Source organism: Oncorhynchus nerka, linkage group LG9a (assembly GCF_034236695.1).
Source record: "Oncorhynchus nerka isolate Pitt River linkage group LG9a, Oner_Uvic_2.0, whole genome shotgun sequence".
Classification (NCBI taxonomy): Eukaryota; Metazoa; Chordata; class Actinopteri; order Salmoniformes; family Salmonidae; genus Oncorhynchus; species Oncorhynchus nerka.
The window spans coordinates 45,079,670-45,104,891 of record NC_088404.1 but is presented as its reverse complement, the minus strand read 5'-3'; the positions used below and the strand labels follow the sequence as shown (position 1 = coordinate 45,104,891).

At 42.7% G+C, this 25,222-nt stretch overlaps 1 protein-coding gene across 2 annotated transcripts in view; it reads left to right on the top strand.

Annotated features, from left to right (window-relative positions):
- Positions 1-25,222, top strand: part of LOC115134398 (cytosolic carboxypeptidase 4) — a 153,167-nt gene that overhangs the window by 10,307 nt on the left and 117,638 nt on the right. For both annotated transcript variants that reach the window (XM_029668312.2, XM_029668313.2), the window contains exons 2-7: positions 3,303-3,373; positions 7,719-7,782; positions 7,974-8,120; positions 9,587-9,718; positions 11,536-11,629; positions 18,716-18,753. In XM_029668312.2, coding sequence (XP_029524172.1) covers positions 3,303-3,373; positions 7,719-7,782; positions 7,974-8,120; positions 9,587-9,718; positions 11,536-11,629; positions 18,716-18,753 — 546 coding nt within the window. The remainder of the gene's footprint in view (positions 1-3,302; positions 3,374-7,718; positions 7,783-7,973; positions 8,121-9,586; positions 9,719-11,535; positions 11,630-18,715; positions 18,754-25,222) is intronic.

Here is a 25,222-nt window from a genome sequence, read left to right as displayed (position 1 = left end):
GAAGGAGGCCTGGGTAATGCCAGAATGTCAGAAATATTCTAACTTCAATTAAATATTTCCTAATTATGATTTTAGATACAAATGTCAAGTATAGGTCAGCAATCTTTCATTCTAAGGACCATTCTATGGATTAAATCATGGTTCTTTTTAGTCCTGGTTTCGTGAAGAATCACCATATGGGTTGTTAGATAGCTCAAAGTATCAAAGGCCTTATACTCAATAAAGGCTAAATACTATGCTCTAAGACCTCTCTCAACCCTCAATAACACAGCAAATGTGAAAACCGGGGTACTGAAAGGTAGAGAGAGAGAGAGAGAGTGAAGATGGTGACATGATAGTACGTTTGAAAGTTTACGTGCCGCTCGTAGTGTCACATTGCATAATTTACAGTCAGGGCCGGCTCTAAGATGATAAATCCTTGTGGGCAGTCAGACATTATTTTGTCTGTTTCATGCTTGGTTACTGCAACATGACATTTTGGGTGGGCAATGCCCAACCCTGAACCCCCTAGAACCGGCCTTGTTTACGGTTCTGTTCTGGTTGTGTTTGTGTCCTGGAACTGGTGAGTGGGTTTCCCTAAACTAACAGCAGATCATTATTATCCTCAGCATTGCATATATTCCTTCAGAGCGAACACCATGTTCCATTCATCCGTTAGTGCCAGAAAGTTCCTCTTGACATACCCTGCTGTCATCGCTCATAATTTACAGCCTCTCCTGTCCATCCTTTCTCGAATCCACACGGTAAAAATAGCTCAGCTCATACATACTCACTCTGTTCTCCATAGCCATACACTGATGGGGTTTTGAGGAGGAATAGGACCCATTACAGTGTTGTCATATGATTTGATGAAACACCATCGTTATATGACATTTTAATGAGCTCTATAAAGATGATCCAGGGCTTGGGGAGGATGGCCAATGTCATAGGGAAAGAATTCTCTTCCTGTGGGCCTTTAAAGGGAGTTTTTTTTTAGAAGAAGCCAGTGTGTACAATTTGAGGCGATGATTTTTCTGTCAGCCCACCAACTGCGCTTGAGTTTGCCTTATTGGCTCCATTGTCGCTCCCCTCCCCTCGTTCTACCCAGACGCTGCCCTCTTCACAAGGGCTTGAGCCAAAGACGTGTCAATCCCAACCACTGTAAACGTAAGGGAAACCTAAAGAAGAAGAGTATCAGTTTTCAAAAGCAAGGACACTTCACCTTTGTATGATCGTTCTCATGAGAACGTGTCCAGCTTGGGCTTTCGTAACAGTATCTTCACCGAGGGCCCTGCTGGCCCTGTTGGCTCTGTTGGCCCTGTTGGCCCTGTTGGCCCTGCTGGCCCTGTTGGCCCTGTTGGCCCTGCTGGCTGTTGGCCTGTTGGCCCTGCTGGCCCTGTTGGCCCTGTTGGCCCTGCTGGCCCTGTTGGCCCTGTTGGCCTGTTGGCCCTGTTGGCCCTGCTGGCCCTGTTGGCTCTGTTGGCTCACTTGTGGAACAGCATTTAGCACTGCTTTCTTAAAGCAGAAAGTTCTCAGTCTTTTTCTGTATGTCACTGTATGTGTCACGCACATTTCTGTTAAAGAGTTAGGTATGCAGAGACCTTGCATTATGTGGATAATCATAATTAGGTTGACACCAGCAGATCAAATTTGAATCAGGTAAAAATGAATTCAGCTAACACAGCAATGGAAAACAATATTGAGGAATAATTTTCCTTCATTGTTGATTTCCCTTACCTAACAACTATCTCCAATTTAAGCACATTGTTTGTTTAATAAACTATCTGCTACTGTAATGTGTCCTTGTTGTTTGCTGTGGTTAGCTCGACCACTCTATCCCCATGACGCCATTCACACTACATAATATTTCCCAAACACAAATAATCCGACGCCAATCACACTTTGCCTGTGGAAGATTTGAAATGCCACTATGCATGTGAGACATTTATCCCCTGTAAGTGTGAATAGACTAAGCATTATAAGCAGTTAAATACGTTTGTATCTCCTATTAAACCTTAATGTGTTGGTTGTGTGGCTGTTTATTAAATAGTTGTTACCACTGGATGTGTGTGACCTATTGTTCATTAGTGTTGCAAAATGGGAAACAAAACGGACGCTTTTACCATAGTTTCAAAGTGAAAGGGTAGGTGTAATGTCTTTCATGTTCTCATTGTGTCATTCATGTTAGCTTCAATAGAGCCCCACAGTGGAGGTGTCACAATACCCATAAACCCTAGCGGTCAGGCAGGGAAATAAATCTCTCTCGGACAAAGTGACTTTTATCAATATATTCAGCTCTCTCAGATTCAAAAATACTAATTTGCATCAAAGTAGACATCATGGAAAACTACAATCCCTGCAAGCTCATGCACGTCATCTCTATCTGACAACTTTGCTAACAGGTATCGGGTCAATTTAAAACTTGCACAGGTCAGTTTACAGAATGTTCCATTTCATGAAATGTAGCTAATTTATGCATTACTACATTTATCTAACATTAGATAGTTAATCCAGAGATTCTTACATTTGCCTCGATTCAGCAGTCTCGTCCAGATCATCATGGCATTTGTAGTTCTTTATGATAGCCACATTAGCAGTTAATTAGTATTTTTGTTTTTTTGAGGCATCAATGCAGCCGAATATGTTGATAAAAGTCACCTTGTACGAGAGAGATTTACATGGTTATCAAAACACCATGCCTACACGAAACACAGCCCTTATTTGAAGTGTTTCTAAAATCCCTGATGGGAAATGTTAATGGTGAAAAACGATTGGAACCATTTCCCTGTTAGACCGCCAGGTTTTATGGGTATTATGACTCTGTGGCAGTCTATAGTTACTAACCAACATCCTGAAAGTTTTTAAATGCATCTGACGAAACACTAACTATTAACATGGATGATAGACAGTTGTGTTTTGTTTCCCATTTGTCTGGTCAAGCTCCCCCCTCCACCCAAACGTTCTAACTACACACACACTCCTCTCTCTAGCCCCTGTGTGTTTTCCTAAACTAGGGCGGCCTCCTGTGGAATGCAGGGCTCCGTTTAATCCCTTAGTCTTGTCAGGCCTTTTTTTATAGGAAACTCATCTCAACGTCCAGCAACAAATGGAGCACAGGGATTTATCCGTGGAGATAGAGTTTCAGCCTGCAGCTGAACGCCCCTCTCTCACAGCTCCACTAGGCTTCCTTGTTAAATTAAGCCACAAGGAGACTGTGTGTCGCTGCTACTGCTGCTAGTCTCCTTGGCTGGGTATGTGTGTATGTGTGAGGTGGGCTTGATTCTAGCCTGATCTTCCTTTCTGTTTCCCCTGTGTACCTTCAGAGCGAGTACGGGTCAGCATGGCAGCCCCCGGCAGCTCCAGCGGACTAGAGGTTCTCCTGTCTACTCTGCAGGTAGGAACACACTGGGTCTGGGACTGTGTATGTGTGTGCCTGTCACGTTGTGTGACTGTGTCTCTGTTTGCTCACGGTCGCTGATATGGCAGTCTAAAGTGGAACGCTCCAAATAAAGTGGGCAGGGGATCTGCTGACTGACGGGAAAGGGACGCTAGGCTAGCAACACGCACTTTCTCCGTAGAGCTGAAAGAGGAAGATAAATGGAGAGCTTGGGACTATAAGGTTCTATCTGCATTTTTGTCAAAATGTAGTTATTGACATAGCCTTGTTCTGTTCAATGTTCTCTACCTACTGTATATAGTACTCTAAACACCCCAATTCATGTTGTTAAGTTCAATAGAATACTAAATACAAATCACTGACACCATTCAAACCAATGAGGGTTCGGGAACTTTAAGGCCAATCAATTATCTCAGAATTCTATTTTTGCAGATAGAACCTTATAGTTCCAAGGTCTCAGAATGGTGATCATAAGTATCAATACCCAGAAACTATTACCTGGAAACATGTTCACAACTTTCACTTGCCAAACAGCTACTGTTCGTACAAATTAGCACCGGGCATAGATCACTCTAGTATTACACAGACAGCTAATAATGTAGCTTACTGTGTAGCTTCTAGAAATGTAAGTTTCAATTTAGATTGTGTTCAAATCATTTTTTATGAGATGGTAAACACATTTCCATTTAAATGTTAGTATATTGTATAGTCGAGAATACTGTAATTTATACACTCCTAACTGAATTAAATAAATGGTGAAAAATATTTTCCAATATTGGTGTGTGCCCACTTTATTTAAAGTAGCTAACTAGTTCATAAATCAGTTTACATGACATTAACTTGTGTATGAAAAAGCTTGTGAAGTGAAATGCATGACCAGCTGTATGAAGGCCGGCAGAAGGCTGGCGGGCAGATGTCAGTGGGGATAGCTAGCTATACTGTAGCTGTTCTGGTGGGAGAGGAGCAGAGGATTACAATATAGAACGGATGGTGTGTGAGATATTATCTACAGCCCAGTGAATGCAGCTGATCCCTCTGTACTGCGGTTGTCAGGATCCACATTTAAAACCAGTTTCATAATGTTATGTTGTTGGTGCTGTTGATGCATTTGGTTCTGTTGAACCACAGTTGTCAAGCATGTTGGTAGACTATTCGTTTTTTCCCCCACGAGTTTGTAAGTAATTACATTTTCGATTATGTCAAAGCTGTTATATGTTTTGGCCTTCACGCTTGTTTTGTATTTGCAGTAAAAAAGTATGAAATTAGAAAATAGTATGAAAATAGAATTTCGTTATAACCAACTGTATTTCAAATGTAAACAACACATAAACAACATAAACATAAACAACTTTGTATTCTTATATAAAAATGGACAACTTTGAATTTTTTGAATATTACAATTTTTACCATGCTTGTTGGTAGAAACAGTATTTTAATTTTGACCAAAGTAGACAGTAGGTTCTCTCTTAATTTGAGTAATAAATATTAATTCGATTTCTGATCCACTTCCCAGCCATGTATCCTGATCTGATAATGAATTATGATAGAGCACACTGACAACACCATTAATTCCAATGCTTAGCCGGAGACAAAGTGTCGCCCCCCACAAAGTAGCAGTCGCCAACTGTTATCATTAAGTGGCTAGTCTCACAAATACACTGGCCTTGGTGTGCGGCTGTTGGTGCCTGTATTGCTAGCACCAGTAATTAATATATTCATGTCATATACTGAACAAAAATATAAACGCAACATGCAACAATTTCAATGACTTTACTGAGTTACAGTTCGTATATGGTCAATTGAAATAAATACATTAGGCCCTAATCTATGGATTTCACATGACAGGGCAAGGGTGCAGCCATGAGTGGTCCTGGGAGGGCATAGGCCCACCCACTAGGGAGCCAGGCCCAGCCAATCAGAATGAGTTTTTCCCAACAAAAGGGCTTTATTACAGACAGAAATACTCAGTTTCATCAGCTGGCAACAGCTCTGGTGGACATTCCTGCAGTCAGCATGCCAATTGCACGCTCCCTCAAAACCTGAGGCATCTGTGGCATTGTGTTGTGTGTCAAAACTTCACATTTTAGAGTGGCCTTTTATTGTCCCCAGCACAAGGTGCACCTGTGTAATGATCATGCTGCTTAATCAGCTTCTTGATATGCCACACCTGTCAGGTGGACGGATTATCTTGGCAAAGGAGAAATGCTCACTAGCAGGGATGTAAACAAATTTGTGCACAAAATGTGAGAGAAATAAGCTTTTTGTTTGTACAGTATGAAATATTTCTGGGATCTTTTATTTCAGCTCATAAAACATGGGACCAACACTTTACATGTTGTGTTTATATTCTTGTTCAGTAAGAGTATCAAGGATCAAGGTAAGACCCAGATGCAGACTGTCAAAGTAGCACTGTTTATTGTAGCAAACAGGGGCAGACAAAGACAGGTCAAGGAAGGCAGGGGTCGAAAATCCAGGGTAGGCAGAGGTACAGGACGGCAGGCTCAGGGTCAGGGTCAGGGTCAGGCAGGGTTCAGTAATCCAGAGGTGGAGCAAAGGTACAGGATGGCAGGCAGGCTCAGGGTCAGGCAGAGAGGTCAGGCGGGCCGGTACAGGGTCAGGACAGGCAAAGGTCAAAACCGGGAGGACCAGCAAAGAAAGGCTGGGAAAAAATAGGACCTGACAGGAAACCGCTGGTAAGCTTGAACGAACAAGACGAACTGGCAACAAACAGACAGAGAACACAGGTATATATACACAGGGGATAAAAGGGAAGATGGGCAACACCTGGAGGGGGGTGGAGACAAGCACAAGGACAGGTGAAACACTGCATCACAATGCTAAAGGCGTCACTACAGACCCTTGTTTAATTCCAGGCTGAATCACAACCGGTGGTGATCGGGAGTCCCATAGGGTGGCTCAGTGTTGTCTGGGTTAGGGTTTGGCTAGGGTAGGCCAACATTGTAAATAAGAATTTGTTCTTAACTGACTTGCCTAGTTAAATAAAGGTAAAACAAATAATTGTCTGATCTGATGTGATAGAGACATGGAGAGTAACAGTATGCCAATGTCAGTAGTTCTTAATGAAACCAATGGCCACCAACCATCAATTCTAAGGTCTTCTGAAGTGCATGTGACAGAAAGACATGGCTCTGCACAGCTACACCTTATGTCAGCTCAGCTGTAATAGATCACCTCTGTTGGGTGTTGGGTCCTGTCTCTTATTCCCTCTGTGACAACACCTGTCGTAGAGTATGCACGCAGAAAGGCCAACAGAGAATCTATCTTCTGCACTGTTAAATGTCAAGGTCATTGTAGTAGTTTCCCTAGATCATTTCATGTGTTCTGTTATTGTTTTCCCTTGTAGTTTTTCAGAAATGCTGTACTCGCAGTGTTTATTTTCGGAATATTTTACTTACGTGATTTGTTTTCATTTCTTTCGGTTCTGTACTTTTAAAGAGGTGCATACATACTGTACAATCCTTCAATAATGTCTTCCTTTGCGTATCTCTCTCCCAGTGGTTTATTGAAGAACCAGCGTTTCAGCCTTCTTTACGGTTCTTCGATTTTTCCAGTTTACCGTGTGGTCCGCCAGTCGGCACCTCGTCAACTATTAAGCTTTGAGTCCGCAGCTTCCACCTTATCCCTTTCCATATGTAAAATCATCCCAATCAAATAATAATACTGCCACCTGTCTAACAAAGTTAGCCCTTCTCAGCACATACGGTATAGGCCGATATTTTCCCTGCCTGTTATCATACAGGAATTCTCTCAGCTATAAATGTCAAAGTCTGGGCCTGAATCGTGTAGGTGATCCATTCGCACCTCATCACCATGCCTGTTTAGGTGCTGTCTGTCTACAGAGATACCAAATAGCACCTTATTCCCTATGTAGTGCACTACCAGGGCCCATAGTAGTGCACTATATAATGAAAGGGTGCGATTTGGGACTTCTCTCTGGGGATTAGTGCCCCCCATACAGAAAGGCTGTCATCTGCTGCTGCTTTTAAACACAGCACCACAGCCCCTGCTGGGCCTGGGGCATTCGGTTTCCTGCACCTGGGCCTGCTGCAGTATTTGGGACCCACGCTGTGTTGTTGTGACCTAAGTGATCTCACCACCTAATTCATCCTCAAAATTAGACGTCTGAGTCAAAGCTCCCCAGCTGGGTCTTGGGAAATGCATTTGCGTTGCCAGTCGAGAGCATGGTCACATAGTTAAATACAACAACAATGCCAATGACAGTTCTCTCGTTCGAGTTGCCACTCTACAGCCAACACTACAGAAAACAACAGAAGCAGTCTGGCTGAGGTTTTGACATAGTGTTGATCTCTTCTCCCCACAGAATGCAGGGGACATTGAGAGCACCCTCAATATCCTCAATGTGCTGGATGAGCTGCTTTCAGCTGGTGAGTCTCTGTTGTTGATTCAGATTCATAGTAATTCCATGCAGATAAAATGCTACGGTACGTCTACTCCCCCTAGAGAGCTACAGTCTACTACCCTTCTTTGGTTTAGTTGTGTGTGTGTGTCTATGTGTGTGTCGTGTGTGTGTGTGTGTCTGTGTGTGTGTGTTTGTCTGTGTGTGTGTGTGTTCCAGGCACAGACAGACGGATCACCTACATGATCTCGAAGGGGGGCAGCGAGGCCCTCCTAAACGCCCTGGTGACCACAGCCAGGACCATCTCCCCCAACTTCACCATCCTCCTCCCCCTGCTGCACCTCCTGGCCAAGGTCGGACACAGAGGTGAGGCTCCAACTGACAGATCGGAGTGGAAATATAGTTTACAAGAACGTGAAGTGATACAATATTTGGAGATGTCATTATTTAGCGGTTGTCATGAAAGTACATGGCTATTTGTCTCAGTTATACTGCATGTTGTCGTAAGAGGTTGTCAAACGGTCTGTAGATCTCGACCTTTCAACACAGTGGGTAGCTTGATGATTTTCTTAGTTACCGTCTTAGAATGTCAACAGGAAGTGAGTCCACATCAAATAATGGAGATATCATGGCTTTCTCCTCCTTGGGCGAGGTGTCCGTCAGCTTTTAATAGAAAGGCCGACAGGTCCATCTGACTGTTATCCGTGTTATCCATTATCTGACAAAGCTTCACTGACATGGATGCATACCTTCATATCGTCACAAGTGGCATGTGGCCACTTGTATGAGTAGGAGAAGCTTTCTCCATTCATATACATTGCAATGTTCATTGTCACCCAAGCTAATGAAGGATTTATGGTAACCGGTATCAACAGCATCAGCGGGTTTCTAAAAACCCATTTTGGTCTCAAGCTATTTTGACAAGAATGAGAAGCAATGGTCAATTTATATGGTGCTGTGCAATATAATCGATCAATGTGGTTGTATAACTACTTGAATTAGATCCCACAACTCTTTACTTTCACACCTGCTTCATGATGTTACTGCTAAACAGCACATATAGTTGTATTGGTCTCACCTGCGTTCCAGTAAAAGCCAAGCGTTACCCTGTACTTCAGGGCCCGGTGAGCCTTTTCTCTCTTCTCTACAGAGCATAGTACAGTCAGTCATCTAATGGGTGCCTATGACTGGACTCTTCACATTTAACGGGTGTCCTCCGATCACTAAAATACCAGCTTTGAATGCTGATGCAATATCCAATAAAGCCAGTGACGCGTTTGAACGTTGGTCTAAGTGGTTTTTCCACTGTAATTGCTGTAATATTGTATCATAAACTAGGATTTTTGTGCCTGGTTAAGCATGGTTGTGTGTCAGTGATTAGTAGAAAATCATACCAGATCTATTCCACTCCACAAACCGCCAGGCAATTCACATGTGTAAAAGCAGTGAGAAATCATTCAAGCAGATAGACAATCTAATAGCGTATTTGGATTGCATATCATTCAGTGAAAATATTGTCCTCATGCGCCCAAGCAGCTTTTATTCATGAATTCATTTCATTATGGTGATTCACAATGAGAAGTGTTTTCTTGTTATTTTAAGTGGCGGATAAAATAAGCAAACCACATAGGCCTACAACTGTTTTAATTATACTAATCAAATCTTTATCTTCATTTGATCTGTTTTTCTACCTCATAGAATGTTTAATTTTCTCTGAAAAATAACTGTGCAAACATTTGCACTGGTGTAAACAGTGTCAGTGGGTGGTCAGTTATGATTAGATCTGAGGGTTACCGATTGCTTGTCTGTGGTGTTATGTGTGTCTCGATCAGACCGTCGTATTGGGATGAAGGCAGAGAAGGCGGAGGCTGTGCTGCCAACTCTGACTCTGCTGAAACAGAATGTAAAACACACCAGGAGGACGGCAGCCTGCCTTTGGGTCCTCCAGGTTTTCTGCTCCTCTGGTAGGTCAATAACCCCTTAAAGCTTCAATCACACTTCACTGCTTTGTCTGGTTTGTGATTTACTCTCAATGTCAACAGTATCCAGAATTAATACAAAGATCTCTATGGGACTCAGTGAGTTCAGGGAGTATGGAGGAGGTCTACATTCTGAAGAGGCGCCACATATTTGACTTGAGTGCAGATGTGCTGGTGCCCTTCATTTAGGATAGTAATTACGATTTAATGAAACCATACTGTATCCAAATATTGACCAGTGAAATGTGAAATGATGAAACAACATGGTCACAAGGTCTGATTTTTATGATGACTGTAAACTGTCAGTGAGTCGCTTATACTGTCACTGGTGAAAGTCCAGACTCTCCACAATCTTCCAATTTTGCTGCCTTAAAATGTAATTATGAAAGGGATTCAATTAGAGTTTTTCCCCTATCGATCTACCCAGCCTAATGCAAAGTGAAAGAAAAAGTATAGGACATTTTCCAAATTACTACAATATACAAAAGGAGGAACTATTGATTGCGTGTGTCTTCACACCCCAGGGTTAACACTTGGTGGAAGCACCATTGGCAGCCATTGTAGCTGTGAGTCATTTTTAATTGGACTCTTGTTCGAATTGGACTCTTGTTAGAATTGAACTCTCGTCAGAATTGAACTCTTAAGGCAACATATGTCCTTTTATTCATCAAAATTGCTCAAGCTCAGTACATTTGGTTGGGAATTTAATGATGGATATATGTATTTTTTAAGTATTATGGTGGCAGCATCATGTTATGGGTATGCTTGTCATTGGCAGGGACTGGGGAGCTTGTCACGATCTAAATAAATATGGAAGGAGCAAAGCCCAGTAAAAAGATCAAGGAAGACCAGCCTCAGTCTTTTGAAACCCTGGGATAGAGTTGAATTTTTCAGCAAGACAATTACACAAATGTTCATGCCAAAGACACACCAGAAAGGCTTTCCAAGAGGTGTTGAGCTTTCCCGAGTGGTCTCATCTCAGACCTGACTTAAATTAGCTGAAAATCAGAGACAAGGTTTGCTGCCCATCGCTTATTCCCAACCAAATGTACAGAGCTTGAGCAATTTTGCAAAAACAACGGACATATGATGCCCTAAGAGTCTCACTCAGGAGAGGCTGTAGTGTCTTCGTAGTACTGCTAAAGGGAATAGGCCTACAGAATGAATCTCAGCTGTAATGGTGCTCCCACTAAGTATTAACTCTGGGCTGTGAAAACATGCATCCTCATTTTGTATTTCTTAATCATTTGGAAACAAAATATAATTTTACTTTCAGTTTGAAAATGTGGACTAGGTTGTGTAGATTGATAGGAAAAAAGAAAACCATTTAATCTCTTTTTTGATAACATTTTAAGGCAGCAAATGTGAACACACTCGGCAAAAACGGGTTGAATCAACGTTGTTTCAACCCAAAGATTCAATGTGTTTATGCTGAACCAACTTGTAACCTAAATCCAATGGCGAGGTGACATTTTCGGTTGATTTCACTTTGAATCCACGTTTGTCGACAACCAAATGTAAATCCAAACTGGACGATGAACTGACATCTGTGCCCAGTGGGAAGATTCTGCAAGGGGTGTGTAGACTTTCAGTAGGCGCTGTAAATAGAAACGTTTTGTCAGTAAGCAAACCTAAATGATGTGGTGGAAGTTAGAATTTTGGTTGAAGTTGAAGTCTCTTGAAATTCCCATGAAGCCAGTAGATTTCCACTCTGGACTCGTAAGGAATTGGACAAGGAGAAACATCATGAATTAGCACTAGCCATTGAATGCAATTATCAATGGCATTTCTATTTCTTTCAGTCACCACAGCTACGCTGCTGGGACAAAACCGAGGCCTGGACGTTATATTCAGACTGATACCCCCTCACACTACGAGGCACAAACGCACCGTCAAGTGAGTATCGTATATCATGTCCACCTGTCATTGGCTGTGCCAGAGACATGCCACAGCTACAGCCAGAGTCCTACAGTATACCCACTGTTGCATTCTCTAAGCACTACACATATCACGGACGGATCAGATCGCACTGAAAATGAGACTAACCAAGTGCTGGGTGAATCAAATACTGCACTCTATATGATTTATAGCCCAAGATTTAACCATAGGTTCTGCTGAAGTGCTGTAAATTACTCTCTGTGGTTAGGCAATATTTAACAATCTTAGTGTCCTTATCAATAGGCTTTGGCCTAATAAATGATTGTCGCACGAGAGGTGTAATGTTTATTGAAGATTTACTCAAGATAAAAGTTTATTAATAATATCATGAATTTGGCATTCTATTTATAGGGCTAATGGTAACTACTCCAATCAACCATGGATGAATGACAGTAAATCAGATGTCAACGTAGCTTTCATAAATGCAACTTAATTCCAAATGTACTTTCACATGTAGATTGTTTAAGAAAAGTTATAGGAAGTACTTTAAATGATTCAATTTTATTTAGGTAGTATATGCAAAATTGTATGGAAGCTAATCAATGTCTAAATGTGCTGACATGATAGCTCAGCTGAATCGAGCACAGTTTGTTTCCAAAGCTGAGCATGGTACTTGCTTCAGTTCCTTAGAAAACTATGCAGTTATTATTTTTTTAATGTATTATTTCTTACATTGTTAGCCCAGAAGTTCTCAAGTGTTATTACATACAGCCGGGAAGAACTATTGGATATAAAAGCGATGTCAACTTACCATCATTACGAACAGGGATACGTCTTTCTGAAGTGGATCCTTTGTTCAGACCTCCACCCTGGACATGGGATCTTATTCCAGAGGCCGATCCAAAACAATGCGGTCGCTGCAGGAGAGGCAGACGGAGCTGCCTACTGGTCAGACTCAGAAGGCGAGCACACCATCCACCGATTCGGAGCATATTACTGTCCAATCTCTAGATAACAAGATGCACGAAATTAGGGCACGAGTTGCCTTCCAGAGAGACATCAGAGATTGTAACATTCTCTGTTTCACGGAAACATGGCTCACTCGGGATATGTTGTCAGTACAGTCGGTACAGCCACCCGGTTTCTTCACGGATCGCACCATCAGAAATAAACATCTCTCTGGTAAGAAGAAGGGCGGGGGAGTATGCCTTATGATTGACGGCTCATGGTGTAATCACAATAACATACAGGAACTCAAGTCCTTTTGTTCACACAACCTAGAATTCCTTACAATCAAATGCCGACCGCATTATCTTCCAAGATAATTCTCTTCGATTATAGTCACAGCCGTGTATATGCCCCCCAAGCAGATCCCTGAAAGAACCACTAGACTTTAGTAAACTGGAAACCATACATTCTGAGGCTGCATTATTGTAGCTGGGGATTTTAACAATGCTAACCTAAGAACCATACTTCCTAAATTCTATCAGCATATCGAATGCGCGACAAGAGCTGGTAGCTTTCTGGATCATTGCTACTCGAACTTCCGCGACGCATACAAAGCCCTCCCCCGCCCTGCCTTCGGCAAATCTGACCATGACTCCGTTTTGTTCCTCCCAGCCTATAGACAGAAACTAAAACAGGAAACTCCCATGCTCAGGTCAATACAAAGCTGGTCTGACCAATCGGATTCCATGATTCAAGATTGCTTCCATCACGTTGACTGGGATATGTTCCGGATAGCCTAAGACACTAACATTGATGTATACGCTGACTTGGTGAGAGAGTTTATTAGCAAGTGCATCGGAGATGCCACACCCTCTGTGTCCATTAAAACCTTCCCTAACCAGAAACCGTGGATTGATGGCAGCATTTGCACAAAACTGAAAGCGCAAACCACCACTTTTAGTCATGGCAAGGCGACCGTAAAAAGGACTGAATACAAACAGTAGAGCTATTCCCTCTGCAAGGCAATCAAACAAGCCGTCAGTATAGAGACAAAGTAAAGTCGCAATTCTATGGCTAAAACATGTATGTGGCAGGGTCTACAGTCAATCACGGATTACAAAAAGAAAACCAGCCCTGTCACGGACACCGATGTCTTGCTTCCAGACAAATTAAACAACTTTTTTGCTTGCTTTGAGGACAATACAGTGTCACTGACACGGCCCGCTACCAAAGCCTGTGGGTTCTCCTTCTCCGTGGCCAACGTGAGTAAAACATTTAAACGTGTTAACCCTCGCAAGGCTGCCGGCCCAGACAGCATACATAGTTGCATCCTCAGAACATGCGCAGACCAGCTGGCTGGTGTGTTTACGGACATATTCAACCAATTCCTATCCCAGTCTGTTTTCCCCACATGCTTCAAGATTGCCACCATTGTTCCTGTTCCCAAGAAAGCTAAGGTAACTGAACTAAATTACTATCACCCAATTGCACTCACTTTTGTCATCATAAAGTGCTTTGAGAGACTAGTCAAGGACCATATCACCTCCACCCTACCTGATACCCTAGACCCAATCCAATTTGCTTACCGCCCCAATAGGTCCACTGACGATGCAATTGCCATCATACTGCATACTGCCCTATCCCATCTGGACAAGAGGAATACCTATGTTAGAATGCTGTTCATTGACAACAGCTCAGCATTTAACACCATAGTACCCTCCAAACTCATCATTAAGCTTGAGCCCTGGGTCTCAACCCCACCCTGTGCAACTGTGTCCTGGACTTTCTGACGGGCCGCCCCCAGGTGGTGAAGGTAGGAAACAACATCTCCACCCCGCTAATCCTCAACACTGGGGCCCCACAAGGGTGCGTTCTCAGCCCTCTCCTGTACTCCCTGTTCACCCATGACTGCATGGCCATGCACGCTTCCTACACAATCATCAAGTTTGCACATGACACTACAGTGGTAGGCCTGGTTACCAACAACGGAGAGACAACCTACAGGGAGGAGGTGAGGGCCCTCAGAGTGTGGTGTCAGGAAAATAACCTCTCACTCAATGCCAACAAAACAAACGAGATGATCGTGGACTTCAGGAAACAGCAGAGGGAGCACACCCCCATCCACATCGACGGGACAGCAGTGGAGAAGGTGGAACGTTTTAAGTTCCTCTGTGTACACATCACGGATAAACTGAAATGGTCCACCGACACAGACAGTGTGGTGAAGAAGGCGCAACAGCGCCGCTTCAATGTCAGGAGGCTGAGGAAATTTGGCTTGTCATCTAAAACCCTCACAACTTTTACAGATGCACAATTGAGAGCATCCTGTCGGGCTGTATCACTGCCTGGTATGGCAACCTCAAGGCTCTCCAGAGGGTAGTGCGGTGTGCACAACGCATCACCGGGGGCAAACTACCTGCCCTCCAGGACACCTACAGCACCCGATGTCACAGGAAGGCCAAAAAGATCATCAAGGACAACAGCCACCCGAGCCACTGCCTGTTCACCCCGCTATCATCCAGAAGGCGAGGTCAGTACAGGTGCATCAAAGCTGGGACCGAGAGGCTGAAAAACAGCTTCTATCTCAAGGCCATCATACTTTTAAACAACCATCACTAACATAGAGAGGCTGCTGCCAACATACAGACTCAAATCTCTGGCCACTTAAATAAATGGACTTAATAAAGGTATCACTAGTCACTTTAAATAATGTCACTTGAATAATGTTTACATATCCTACATTACTCATCTCATATGAATATACTGTATTCTACACCATCTACTGCATCTTGCCTATGCAGCACGCCATCACTCATCCATCCCATCCTTATATGTACATATTCTTATTCATCACTTTACATTTGTGTGTATTTGTGTGTATAAGGTAGTTGTTGTGAATTTGTTAGATTACTTATTAGATTTTACTGCGTAGTCGGAACTAGAAGCAAAAGCATTTCGCTACACTCGCATTAACATCTGCTAACCAAGTGTATGTGACCAATAAAATTGGATTTGATTTGATACTTAGAGGTAGGCATCTGGATGGTAGACTTGTTCTCACTGCAGTGTATTACCCCTCGTATACCAGTAGGAGTCACTGTTCAGGCAGGAATCTATCGACACTTTTTATTACTTACTTCAATCTTTATTTGGGTTTATGGCATGATGTTGAAACAATGCTGTTGATTGAAAAATACCGTTTTACTGTCAGCATTGAACCAAATATGCCTAATCAAATATCAAATGACAAAATAATTTCAATCACCCAATATACACTGAGTGTACAAAACATTAGGAACACCTTGCTAATATTGAGTTGCACCCCTTTTGCCCTCAGAACAGCCTCAATTCGTTGGGGCATGGACTCTACAAGGTGTCGGAAGCGTTCCACAGGGATGCTGGCCATGTTGACTGCAATGCTTCCCACAGTTATGTCAAGTTGGCTGGATGTCTTTTGGGTGGTGGACCATTCTTGATACACACAGGGAAACTGTTGAGTGTGAAAAACCCAGCACCTTTGCCGTTTTTAACACACTCAAACCAGTGCGCCTGTTACGTACTACCATACCCAGTTCAAAGGAACTTAAATATTTTATCTTGTCCATTCACCCTTTGATTTGCAAAGATACACAACCTACGTCTCAATGCTTAAAAATCCTTCTTTATCCTGTCTTCTCCCCTTAATCTACGGTACCGGAGCGCTAAGTCTAGGACCAACAGGCTCCTTAACAAATCAAATGTATTGTCATCTTATCCAGAATGACTTACAATAGTAATTAGGGTTAAGTGCCTTGTCCAAGGGGATATCTGCAGATATTTGACCTAGTCTGCTCAGGGATTCAAACCAACAACCTTTCGCTTACTGGCCCAACACTCTTAACCACTAGCCTACCTGCCGCCCCACATCACAATATTTTGACCAATTACGTTGAAACCACATTGATTAAACCAGTGTGCGCCCAGTGGGTCTAGTTCACAGATACTGCTATAAAATCACTCACTCTGTCATCACTTTGCATGACTGCAGACTATGGACCACCACTAAATTTCAACATGAACTTGCGTACTATACATACGTTTGAGTATAGTATACTTGGACAGTTCAATTCCTAATTTATCTACGTTAACTGTGTCTTATGAGTTAACAAAGTATAGCCTCACTCAGGAGTACTGCTAAAGTGCATGGGCCTACTGTGGTGCCACCGTGAAGCCAAGAGCCCAAAACAGAAGGTGTGTTGTTGCTTATAGATTCAAACATTATTTTTTGTCTTATATCAAAATAGTTTTACCCTCTATGAGCAAGAGAGGTTTTACATTTTCTAAAAACTGAATCCCTGAAAAAGCTAAACCTTTTTCGTGTCTGCACAAATTGAACAATTTGCATACGTTTGCCTGGCTCAGGTTTGTAATTAAATGTGTGCCTTAAAGCGAGAGTCCGCCGGGCAGAGGAGGAACTTGCTGAACCTGCATTCATCAACACTTTCCACTGCAGCTCATTTAGAGGGAAGTAGGTTACTCATGTTTAATGGAGTTGGATCACGGCAGGGAGCATATGTATTGGCAGTCTCTTTCTGTGCAAAGTAAAATGGAAAGTAAATTGTTACCGCCTTTGGCTGCAGGGGGGGGGGGGGGGGGATTTTGAACACCTGATGTTCTCACTCAATTTGACATAATGTTATAATACTTTGCAAACACTAACGCACACAGTCAAACACATACACATGCAAGCGAACACACGCAGGCCAAGCACAAACACAGGCACACAAGCGACAGTCACACGCACCCAGACACACACACATTTGTTAGTAGTGCCTGCTATCAACAGCACCAGAGATCCCTGCTCCCAGCTTGGATTCTGATGGGAATTCTGACACATGTAATTATTTGTTCACATGTTGGAATAGGAAGAAGCTTATCAGTCAAGTATGTAGTGAACTGTGCCTCATAGCCTTTCCCCAACATGGTATGGAAAACGCAATACATCCAGATTTCCCTTTTTGTTGCCTATAGTGTTGACTGTGCACCATAAGCACTTATTACACATAGGGAGAGCCCCAGTGCTGTATGGCTGCATGGCAACCACATTACTGAGGGCTGACAATGTCACAGCCAGCTGGGTTTCAACACAACAAGCTGTAGTCGATGAGAGGCGATCCGCAGGGCTAACCTTTGGCTATGAGCTAAGCCTTAATATGACCAAGAAGCTTTTCAAGGACAAAATTAACAAGACTCTCTCCCCCTCTGAGGATCACCTCTGTGTGTGTGTGTGTGTGATCATGGATCTGTCCAGAGGCATGTTGTATTCCCCGTAGAAACAACAACAGCCACAGCTGTGAGGAACAACTTTATTATGACCCCTGTTCAAACAGGCTGAAATTAGTCCCATTTTTCATGTGATTTCGAGGTAGAAGAAATCGCCCGGATAATTCGTTTTCACCGCTCCGATCAGATATCCCCACGGGCTCTTTAATATACCGCACTGCTAGGTGCCTGTGTTAAACTGTTTCAGTTTGAGTCTGAGACAGGGAGACGGTGTGGCGTGTTAGGAAAACTGAGAGCATGGTAACTGATTCATTTAATAGGCTACATATGACACACTGTGTGAATGGCATTGATGTGGACTCATCAGAGGGGAAGCACACACTGCTGATCCTTAATAATGGAACATGTCACAGGAGACGTGTCCTCTTAATGTGGATCAAAGACAATCAACAGACAACAATTGGCTGGCATGACATTTCCTGTGTCCCAGCGACGGCATGCAACAGTGTTTTTTGTTTGGCTTGTTTATGCCCTTCACCTCAGCTCTAGATCAACAGAACACACCACCGCATCATCCTAATTCAGGGGGCTATACGTTAGGATTTATGTGAATGTAGAGAGAACCACATTCATAATTAATCTATGTTCACACTGTTGTGGCAGAATATATGTCTGCAACCCTGAATCAGCAGTTCTGTTGCTGGTAATAAATGCTTATGATTGCAGTGACAGGGATTTCGACATTACTAAAGCAGGTGCCTCTGTGCTTATGTAAACTATAAAATGCTGACTGGGATATTGGAGAGGTGCCCATCTTCTTGGTTTTATTCTGCAGAATGAGAGCAGGCCCTTAATCACTGTTGTATGTAAAATGACTTCTCTTTTCTTTCACAGGGCAGCAATCGATGCACTGGCAGCACTTTTATGTTCAAGTAAGTATTCTTCAGCCCCTCTCACTCATACCTTTTTCCCCTTTATAAACTCTTACCTTCCATACTAGCAGTCTGGAATAGTTCTATCCCAATCGACTGTGCTATTGGCTGTCTCAGATGATCTAGTTCAAGGCCATGGGAGTAATCAGGATCATAATGGGGAGGAATATTGAGTGGCATTTTGTGTTGGATAGCCTCGACTCCAGCCGGGTAATGTGTCAGATGGTCTGTGCCACAGGCTTTGTTTTGACCACACAATGAATCTATTCTCTCGATATCAAACCCCTTAATTAACTGGTCAAACGTGGTCATTTTATCCGGTCTGTTTACGAGCCATTGTTGTTTTATAACTATTGATGTTATGCAGGCATAGAAGCGTATACACAAAATATGGTTTAGTGATATAGGGAAGCCAGCTGTGAATTAGCTCAGTGCCATTTTGTACATAATTGTGATAATATTCCAGGCAATTTACTTTTTCAAATGAGCACACAGGAGACTGTTCTTCTGTAGTACCAAAGAAGTTGTTTTATGACCGGGGCTTGAATATGGATATGAAATGTATTACCAGTTTTAGCAATTCTACTAGCAGAGGCATTGGTGAAATATGCATATATGACAAGCAATGCTATTGGGATCAAAATGAAGTCTTTTTCATTTTCACTTAGCTCACGTCTTCTTGGGTGATAATAGTGCACATCCAATCTCCATGTCTGTGTTAGCCCTCAGAGTGATCATCTTCATGAAATGATTGAATTGATTTGATGTCTTGCACCCCTTCCCAGTCGGATTCACTCAGTTGAAACACAATCACAGTCAGTATGGCATGATGACACAGAGGTTCTCCACAACGTTACAGCTTGTCAGACACTGATTTAATATCACATCTCCCTCACTGGATATTTGCTCATAACACAAGCTATATTAGCTATTGATATTGTAGTAAATGTTAAAAATCACTTTAATATTACTCCCTGTGTGCTTTAACAGAACCGTTATTTCCTTTAATCATCGAGGGAAGCATTCCCTCCGCCCCCCCTCCAACAAAATGAAGATTCTGTTTTCTCTGGGCATTCAAAATACGTAAAGGCATGAAAAACACACAAGCTCAGCTATTAATCTGCCAGGGAGAGGTTGCTCAGCTCTGAGCTGTTCTAACAGCCAGGGAGAGGTGTTCTGGTCTACCTGTGGGTGGCAGTGTGACTCTGTGCCTCACTCAGCTCCTCAGCTCTCTCTTTGTGTATACAGGCTCTGCACCTGTTGATGCACTGCAGTTGCTGAACGATTCTACTTGTGAATAACATTAGGCTCCTGGTTCTCTCTGAAGCCTATTTTAAAGATGTGCGCCTAGGCGGGGATGGTGCAATTAATTCTCTTTCATTCAGCAGCAATTTCCAGTGTGCAGTCGCTGCTCTTTGTCTATGCAGTCCACAGGGAGCTTTATTGCGCTTTGTGATGTTTTTTTTGTTGACTTTCCTGGTTTCCTGTTCTCTCAAGGGGGATGTCAGAGGTAGTCGATAACCATCGAACAATTCACCTCCTTCTTCCTTGTATGGTTTGACGATCAGTTGACTGTGCATTTTAATTCAGTGCTACACATTTAGTTGTCGTAGGCTAGATTATGTTTCTGTATCAAAAGATGGCTTGACATGTGAAAAGGAAGGTCCCAGATAAAAAAAAAATGTCAGCTTTATTTTCAATGTTTTACCATTTCAACTAGGCTTGAGCTGCTTCCACTCTTACGCATAGTCTATGTGTTGATGTAGTATTTCTGGGCAGCTGTTATGACACAGTATCTCAATCCAAATTATACTCTCCCCATAGGATTAGAAAACCAAACCTTTTATAAACCTTTCTAGGATAATGAGATAGGCCTACAGCAAGACATATTGCTTGCATACATACCTGTCCCTGTGGCTGTGATTGGAGTTATGTGAATTAGCTTTGTTGTATGCAGTACCTACCTATCCGCTCCCTTACATCTGCATGCATTTCACCCCAAGTGGATCTCTTGTCCCATGGGAGAGCAAAGAAAAAACATTTCAGAAAGCTGTGTTTGGTAGAGGGCTAGATCGAGGTGATAGGAGGGAGAGAGAGAGTTGGAAAGGGGATACCTAGTCAGTTGCACAACTGAAACGTGTCTTCCACATTTAACCCAACCCCTCTGAATCAGAGGTGTGAAGCCTGCCTTACTCTACATCATTTTCACCCAGGGAGCTGTTGTTGTTCAGGGTTAGCTGCCTTGCTCAAGGGTAGAACAAAACATTTGTCCACCTTTGCTGACTTAGGGATTTGAACCCGCAACCTTTTGGTTACTGTCCCAAAGCTCTTTGTTGCTAGGCTACCTGCTCGCCAGAGTGAGATACAGAGAGAGAGAGAGAGAGAGAGGGGAGCTCTTGCACTAGTGAGAGAATCCCCAGTCCTTTCTCATTTGTTTCAATACTCATGCTACACTCCATCTCCTGTGATCATCTGTCAGACACTGTAGTGGGGAGATGCACTTGAGAACTTCCCATGCTGCCCCAGTCCAGCATACGTCACAGTACCCATGTCAGGTTGACCTTCAACGCTAGCTCAGTCCTCTGTGGACTACTGCAGTGGCACTGTAGATTATCTATCAGTGTAGCTCTGGCTCTGGCATTGGTATTGGCCAGGCCCCAGTTTCCTCATCAGATACAAGGATGCATTCTGTTATAAGATCAGCAAGCTGTGTCAATGGGAGTATACACATTGTCCTCCCCTTCACCGAACAGTAGAAAGGCTCACGGCCATTGTGAATAGTAGATGTACTTACGCTCCTGTTTATACCATCCAGACTGAACACGCAGCTAGCTACAGTAACTAAACAAAGCCAGAGTGTTGCTATATAGCTTGTGTCTTTAAACTTAGATTACTAATAAATGTTCATTCCACAAGTGCTGGCTAGACTAAGAATCTTTCCTTCAATTATGTAGCCGTTGTAGCACTCGCTAGACCTTAATTATCATACCAGTTGGACGTCTCAGCATATTCTTCATCTTAACGAGTTGTTCTGCCCAGTGCTATCGTCACGGAGCCGACAAGCATTGTAACACAAACTGCCCTCGTCTCACTGAGTTTCTCATCTCATCCCTTTTCAAGCAGTCTTCCTGCATTCCACATCTATTCTCCCCCAAAAAATGCATCATTATGACATCGAACGCCATGTGTTTTAATCGGACGTCGACACTTCAGTTCATTATACTATTGTTCATTTGGCCTCTCAGTGCCAAGATGATGCATGCTCTTATTGTGTTATTTGAATAAAAGCACGGTGAAGCATGACACGGAGGAAAAAAGCGCCAGCCGGCATCAATTTCAATATGAATAGCTAATACAGCTGCTTGTAGTGAACATTTACCCAGACCCAGAGAGTAAACAGACAAGAGACGAAATGGAAATGCAACACAGCTTTTTCTATAACACTAAGGTGGTGTCTAATACCTAAATTGATGCAAAGGTCACGTGTGAATAAATATTTGAAAAAGGTTTTCGAACTCCCTCAATACTTTGAATCCATTTAGCAGTCAAGCCTATCTGGAGGACATATGATGGATACTATGTTTTTGCCTTCTGTTAGGCCTTGCCAAATTATAACTGAAGAGAAGTAGAGGGGCTTCAGAGAGGTAGTTAAGTGATGCCAACAGGAGGAAGTGCTTCACGTTTCAAGTTTATTTCATTCTGTTGTGTTTCATTGTAATGAGGCTGGAAATGAGGACACTTGGGTGTTTCTACTGCTATTAAACCAGGTAGAAAAATGTTACTGTCTCTAGAGAGCTGTGATAAAAGCTTACCCTGCAGATACTGAATGCAATAGTATGTATTTTTCCAACCATGACATCTCACGCTGTGTGTTATGCAGTATTCTACATCTTCCAAGAAAGACAGCTCTCTATGTCAAAGTAATAACACTCATTGGCCATAGGATCAAGATCCTTGACATTGCCGCAGTGGGCTTGATAAATAGGCCAAGAATGCATTGTTAAGCATAGCTGCTCAATAAATATATACTATAGTACAACTACAGTGCATTCGGAAAGTATTCAGACCCCTTGACTTTCTCCACATTTTGTTACGTTTACAGCCTTATTCTGAAATGGATTCAATTGTTTCCCCCCCTCATCAATCTACACACAATACCCCATAATTACATTTTTGCAAATGTTTAAAATAAAACCCCAGAAATATCACATTTACATAAGTATTCAGACCTTTTACCCAGAACTTTGTTGAACACCTTTGGCAGCGATTACAGCCTTGAGTCTTCTTGGGTATGAAGCTACAAGCTTGGCACACCTGTATTTTGGGAGTTTCTTCCATTCTTCTCTGCAAATTCTCTCAAGCTCTGTCAGGTTGGATGGGGAGCGTTGCTGAACAGCTATTTTCAGGTCTCTCCAGAGATGTTTGATCGGGTTCAAGTCCGAGCTCTGGCTGGGCCATTCAAGGACATTCAGAGACTTGTCCCGAAGCCACTCCTGCATTGCCATGTCTTTGTGCTTAGGGTCATTGTCCTGTTGGAAGGTGAACTTTCGCCCCAGTCTGAGGTCCTGAGCACTCTGGATCAGGTTTTCAGCAAGGGTCTCTCTGTACTTTGTTCCGTTCATCTTTACCTCGATCCTGACTAGTCTCACAGTCCCTGCCTCTGAAAAACATCCCCACAGCATGATTCTGCCACCACCATGCTTCACCGTAGGAATGGTGCCAGATTTCAGGCCTGGGATTCAGCCCAAATAGTTCAATCTTGGTTTCATCAGACCAGAGAATCTTGTTTCTCATGGTCTGAGAATGTTTAGGTGCCTTTTGGCAAACTCCAAGCGGGCTGTCATGTGCCATTTACTGAGGAGTGGCTTCCGTCTGGCCACTCTACCTTAAAGGCCTGATTGGTGGAGTGCTGCAGAGATGGTTATCCTTCTGGAAGGTTCTCCCACCTCCACAGAGGAACTCTGGAGCTCTGTCAGAGTGACCATTGTGTTGTTGGTCACCTCCCCGACCAAGGCCCTTCTCCCCCGATTGCTCAGTTTGGCTAGGCAGCCAGCTCTAGGAAGAGTTTGGTGATTCCAAACTTCTTGCGTTTAATAATGATGGAGGCCACTGTGTTCGTGGGTATCGTCAATGCTACAGATCTGTGCCTCGACACATTGCTGTCACGGAGGTCTACGGACAATTCCTTTGACCTCATGGCTTGGTTTTTATCTCTGACATGCACTGTCAACCGTAGGACCTTACATAGACAGGTGTGTGCCTTTCCAAATCATGTCCAATCAATTGAATTTGCCCCAGGTGGAATCCAATCCAGTTGTAGAAACACCTCAAGGATGATCAATGGAAACAGGATGCACTTGAGCTCAATTTCAAGTCTCATAGCATAGGTTTTGAATACTTATGTAAACAAGGTATTTCAGTTTTTTTTATTTTTATACATTTGCAAAAAATTCTACCAACCTGTTTTCGCTTTGTCATTATCTGGTATTGTGCGTAGAATGATGAAGGAAAAAAAGTATTTATCCATTTTAGAAAAAGGCTGTAACCTAATAAAATGTGGAAAAAGGGAAGGGGTCGGAATACTTTCCGAATGCACTGTATTTAAATAAATCAAATCTTAATGTATTGGTCGCTTACGCAGATTTTCAGACGTCATCCCATGTCTAGCGAAATGCTTGTGTTTCTAGCTCCAACAATACACTAATATCAAGCAATACAATAACAATACACACATAATAATTATCAGAATGAGCAATGTCAGAGTCCAGAGTAAACACTGCACAAAACATTAAGAACACCTTCCTAATATAGAGTTGCACCCCCTTCTTTCGCCCTCAGAACAGTTTCAATTCGTCAGGGCATGGACTCGACAAGGTGTCCAAAATTGTCCACATGGATGCTGGTTTTGTTGATTTTAATACTTCCCACAGTTGTGTCAAGTTGGCTGGATGCCCTTTGGGTGGTGGACCATTCTTGATACACACGGGAAACTGTTGAGTGTGAAAAACCCAGCAGCATTGCAGTTCTTGACACAAACCAGTGCACCTGGTACCTACTACCATACCCCGTTCAAAGGTACTTCAATATTTTGTCTTTCCCATTCACCCTCTGAATGGCACACATACACAATCCATGTCTCAATTGTCTCAAGGCTTAAAAATCCTTCTTTAACTTGTCTCCTCTCCTTCATCTACACTGATATATATATATATTTAATTAGAGTGTATAGACATTATGGACAGTATATGAAGAGAAAAGGTGTGTACAGCAGTAGTTATATAGGATGAGACTTGACTAGAATACAGTATATACATATGAAGTGGGTAATACAGAATGTAAACATGATTAAAGTGAGCCCCCACAAAAAGGCCCTTTATAATAAAGCCATAATAACATTTGTGATGTGGCATAGGCTACAGTTGAGCAGAAGTGTTTTTAGCATTTCTCCACATGGGGAACATTTGTTTGC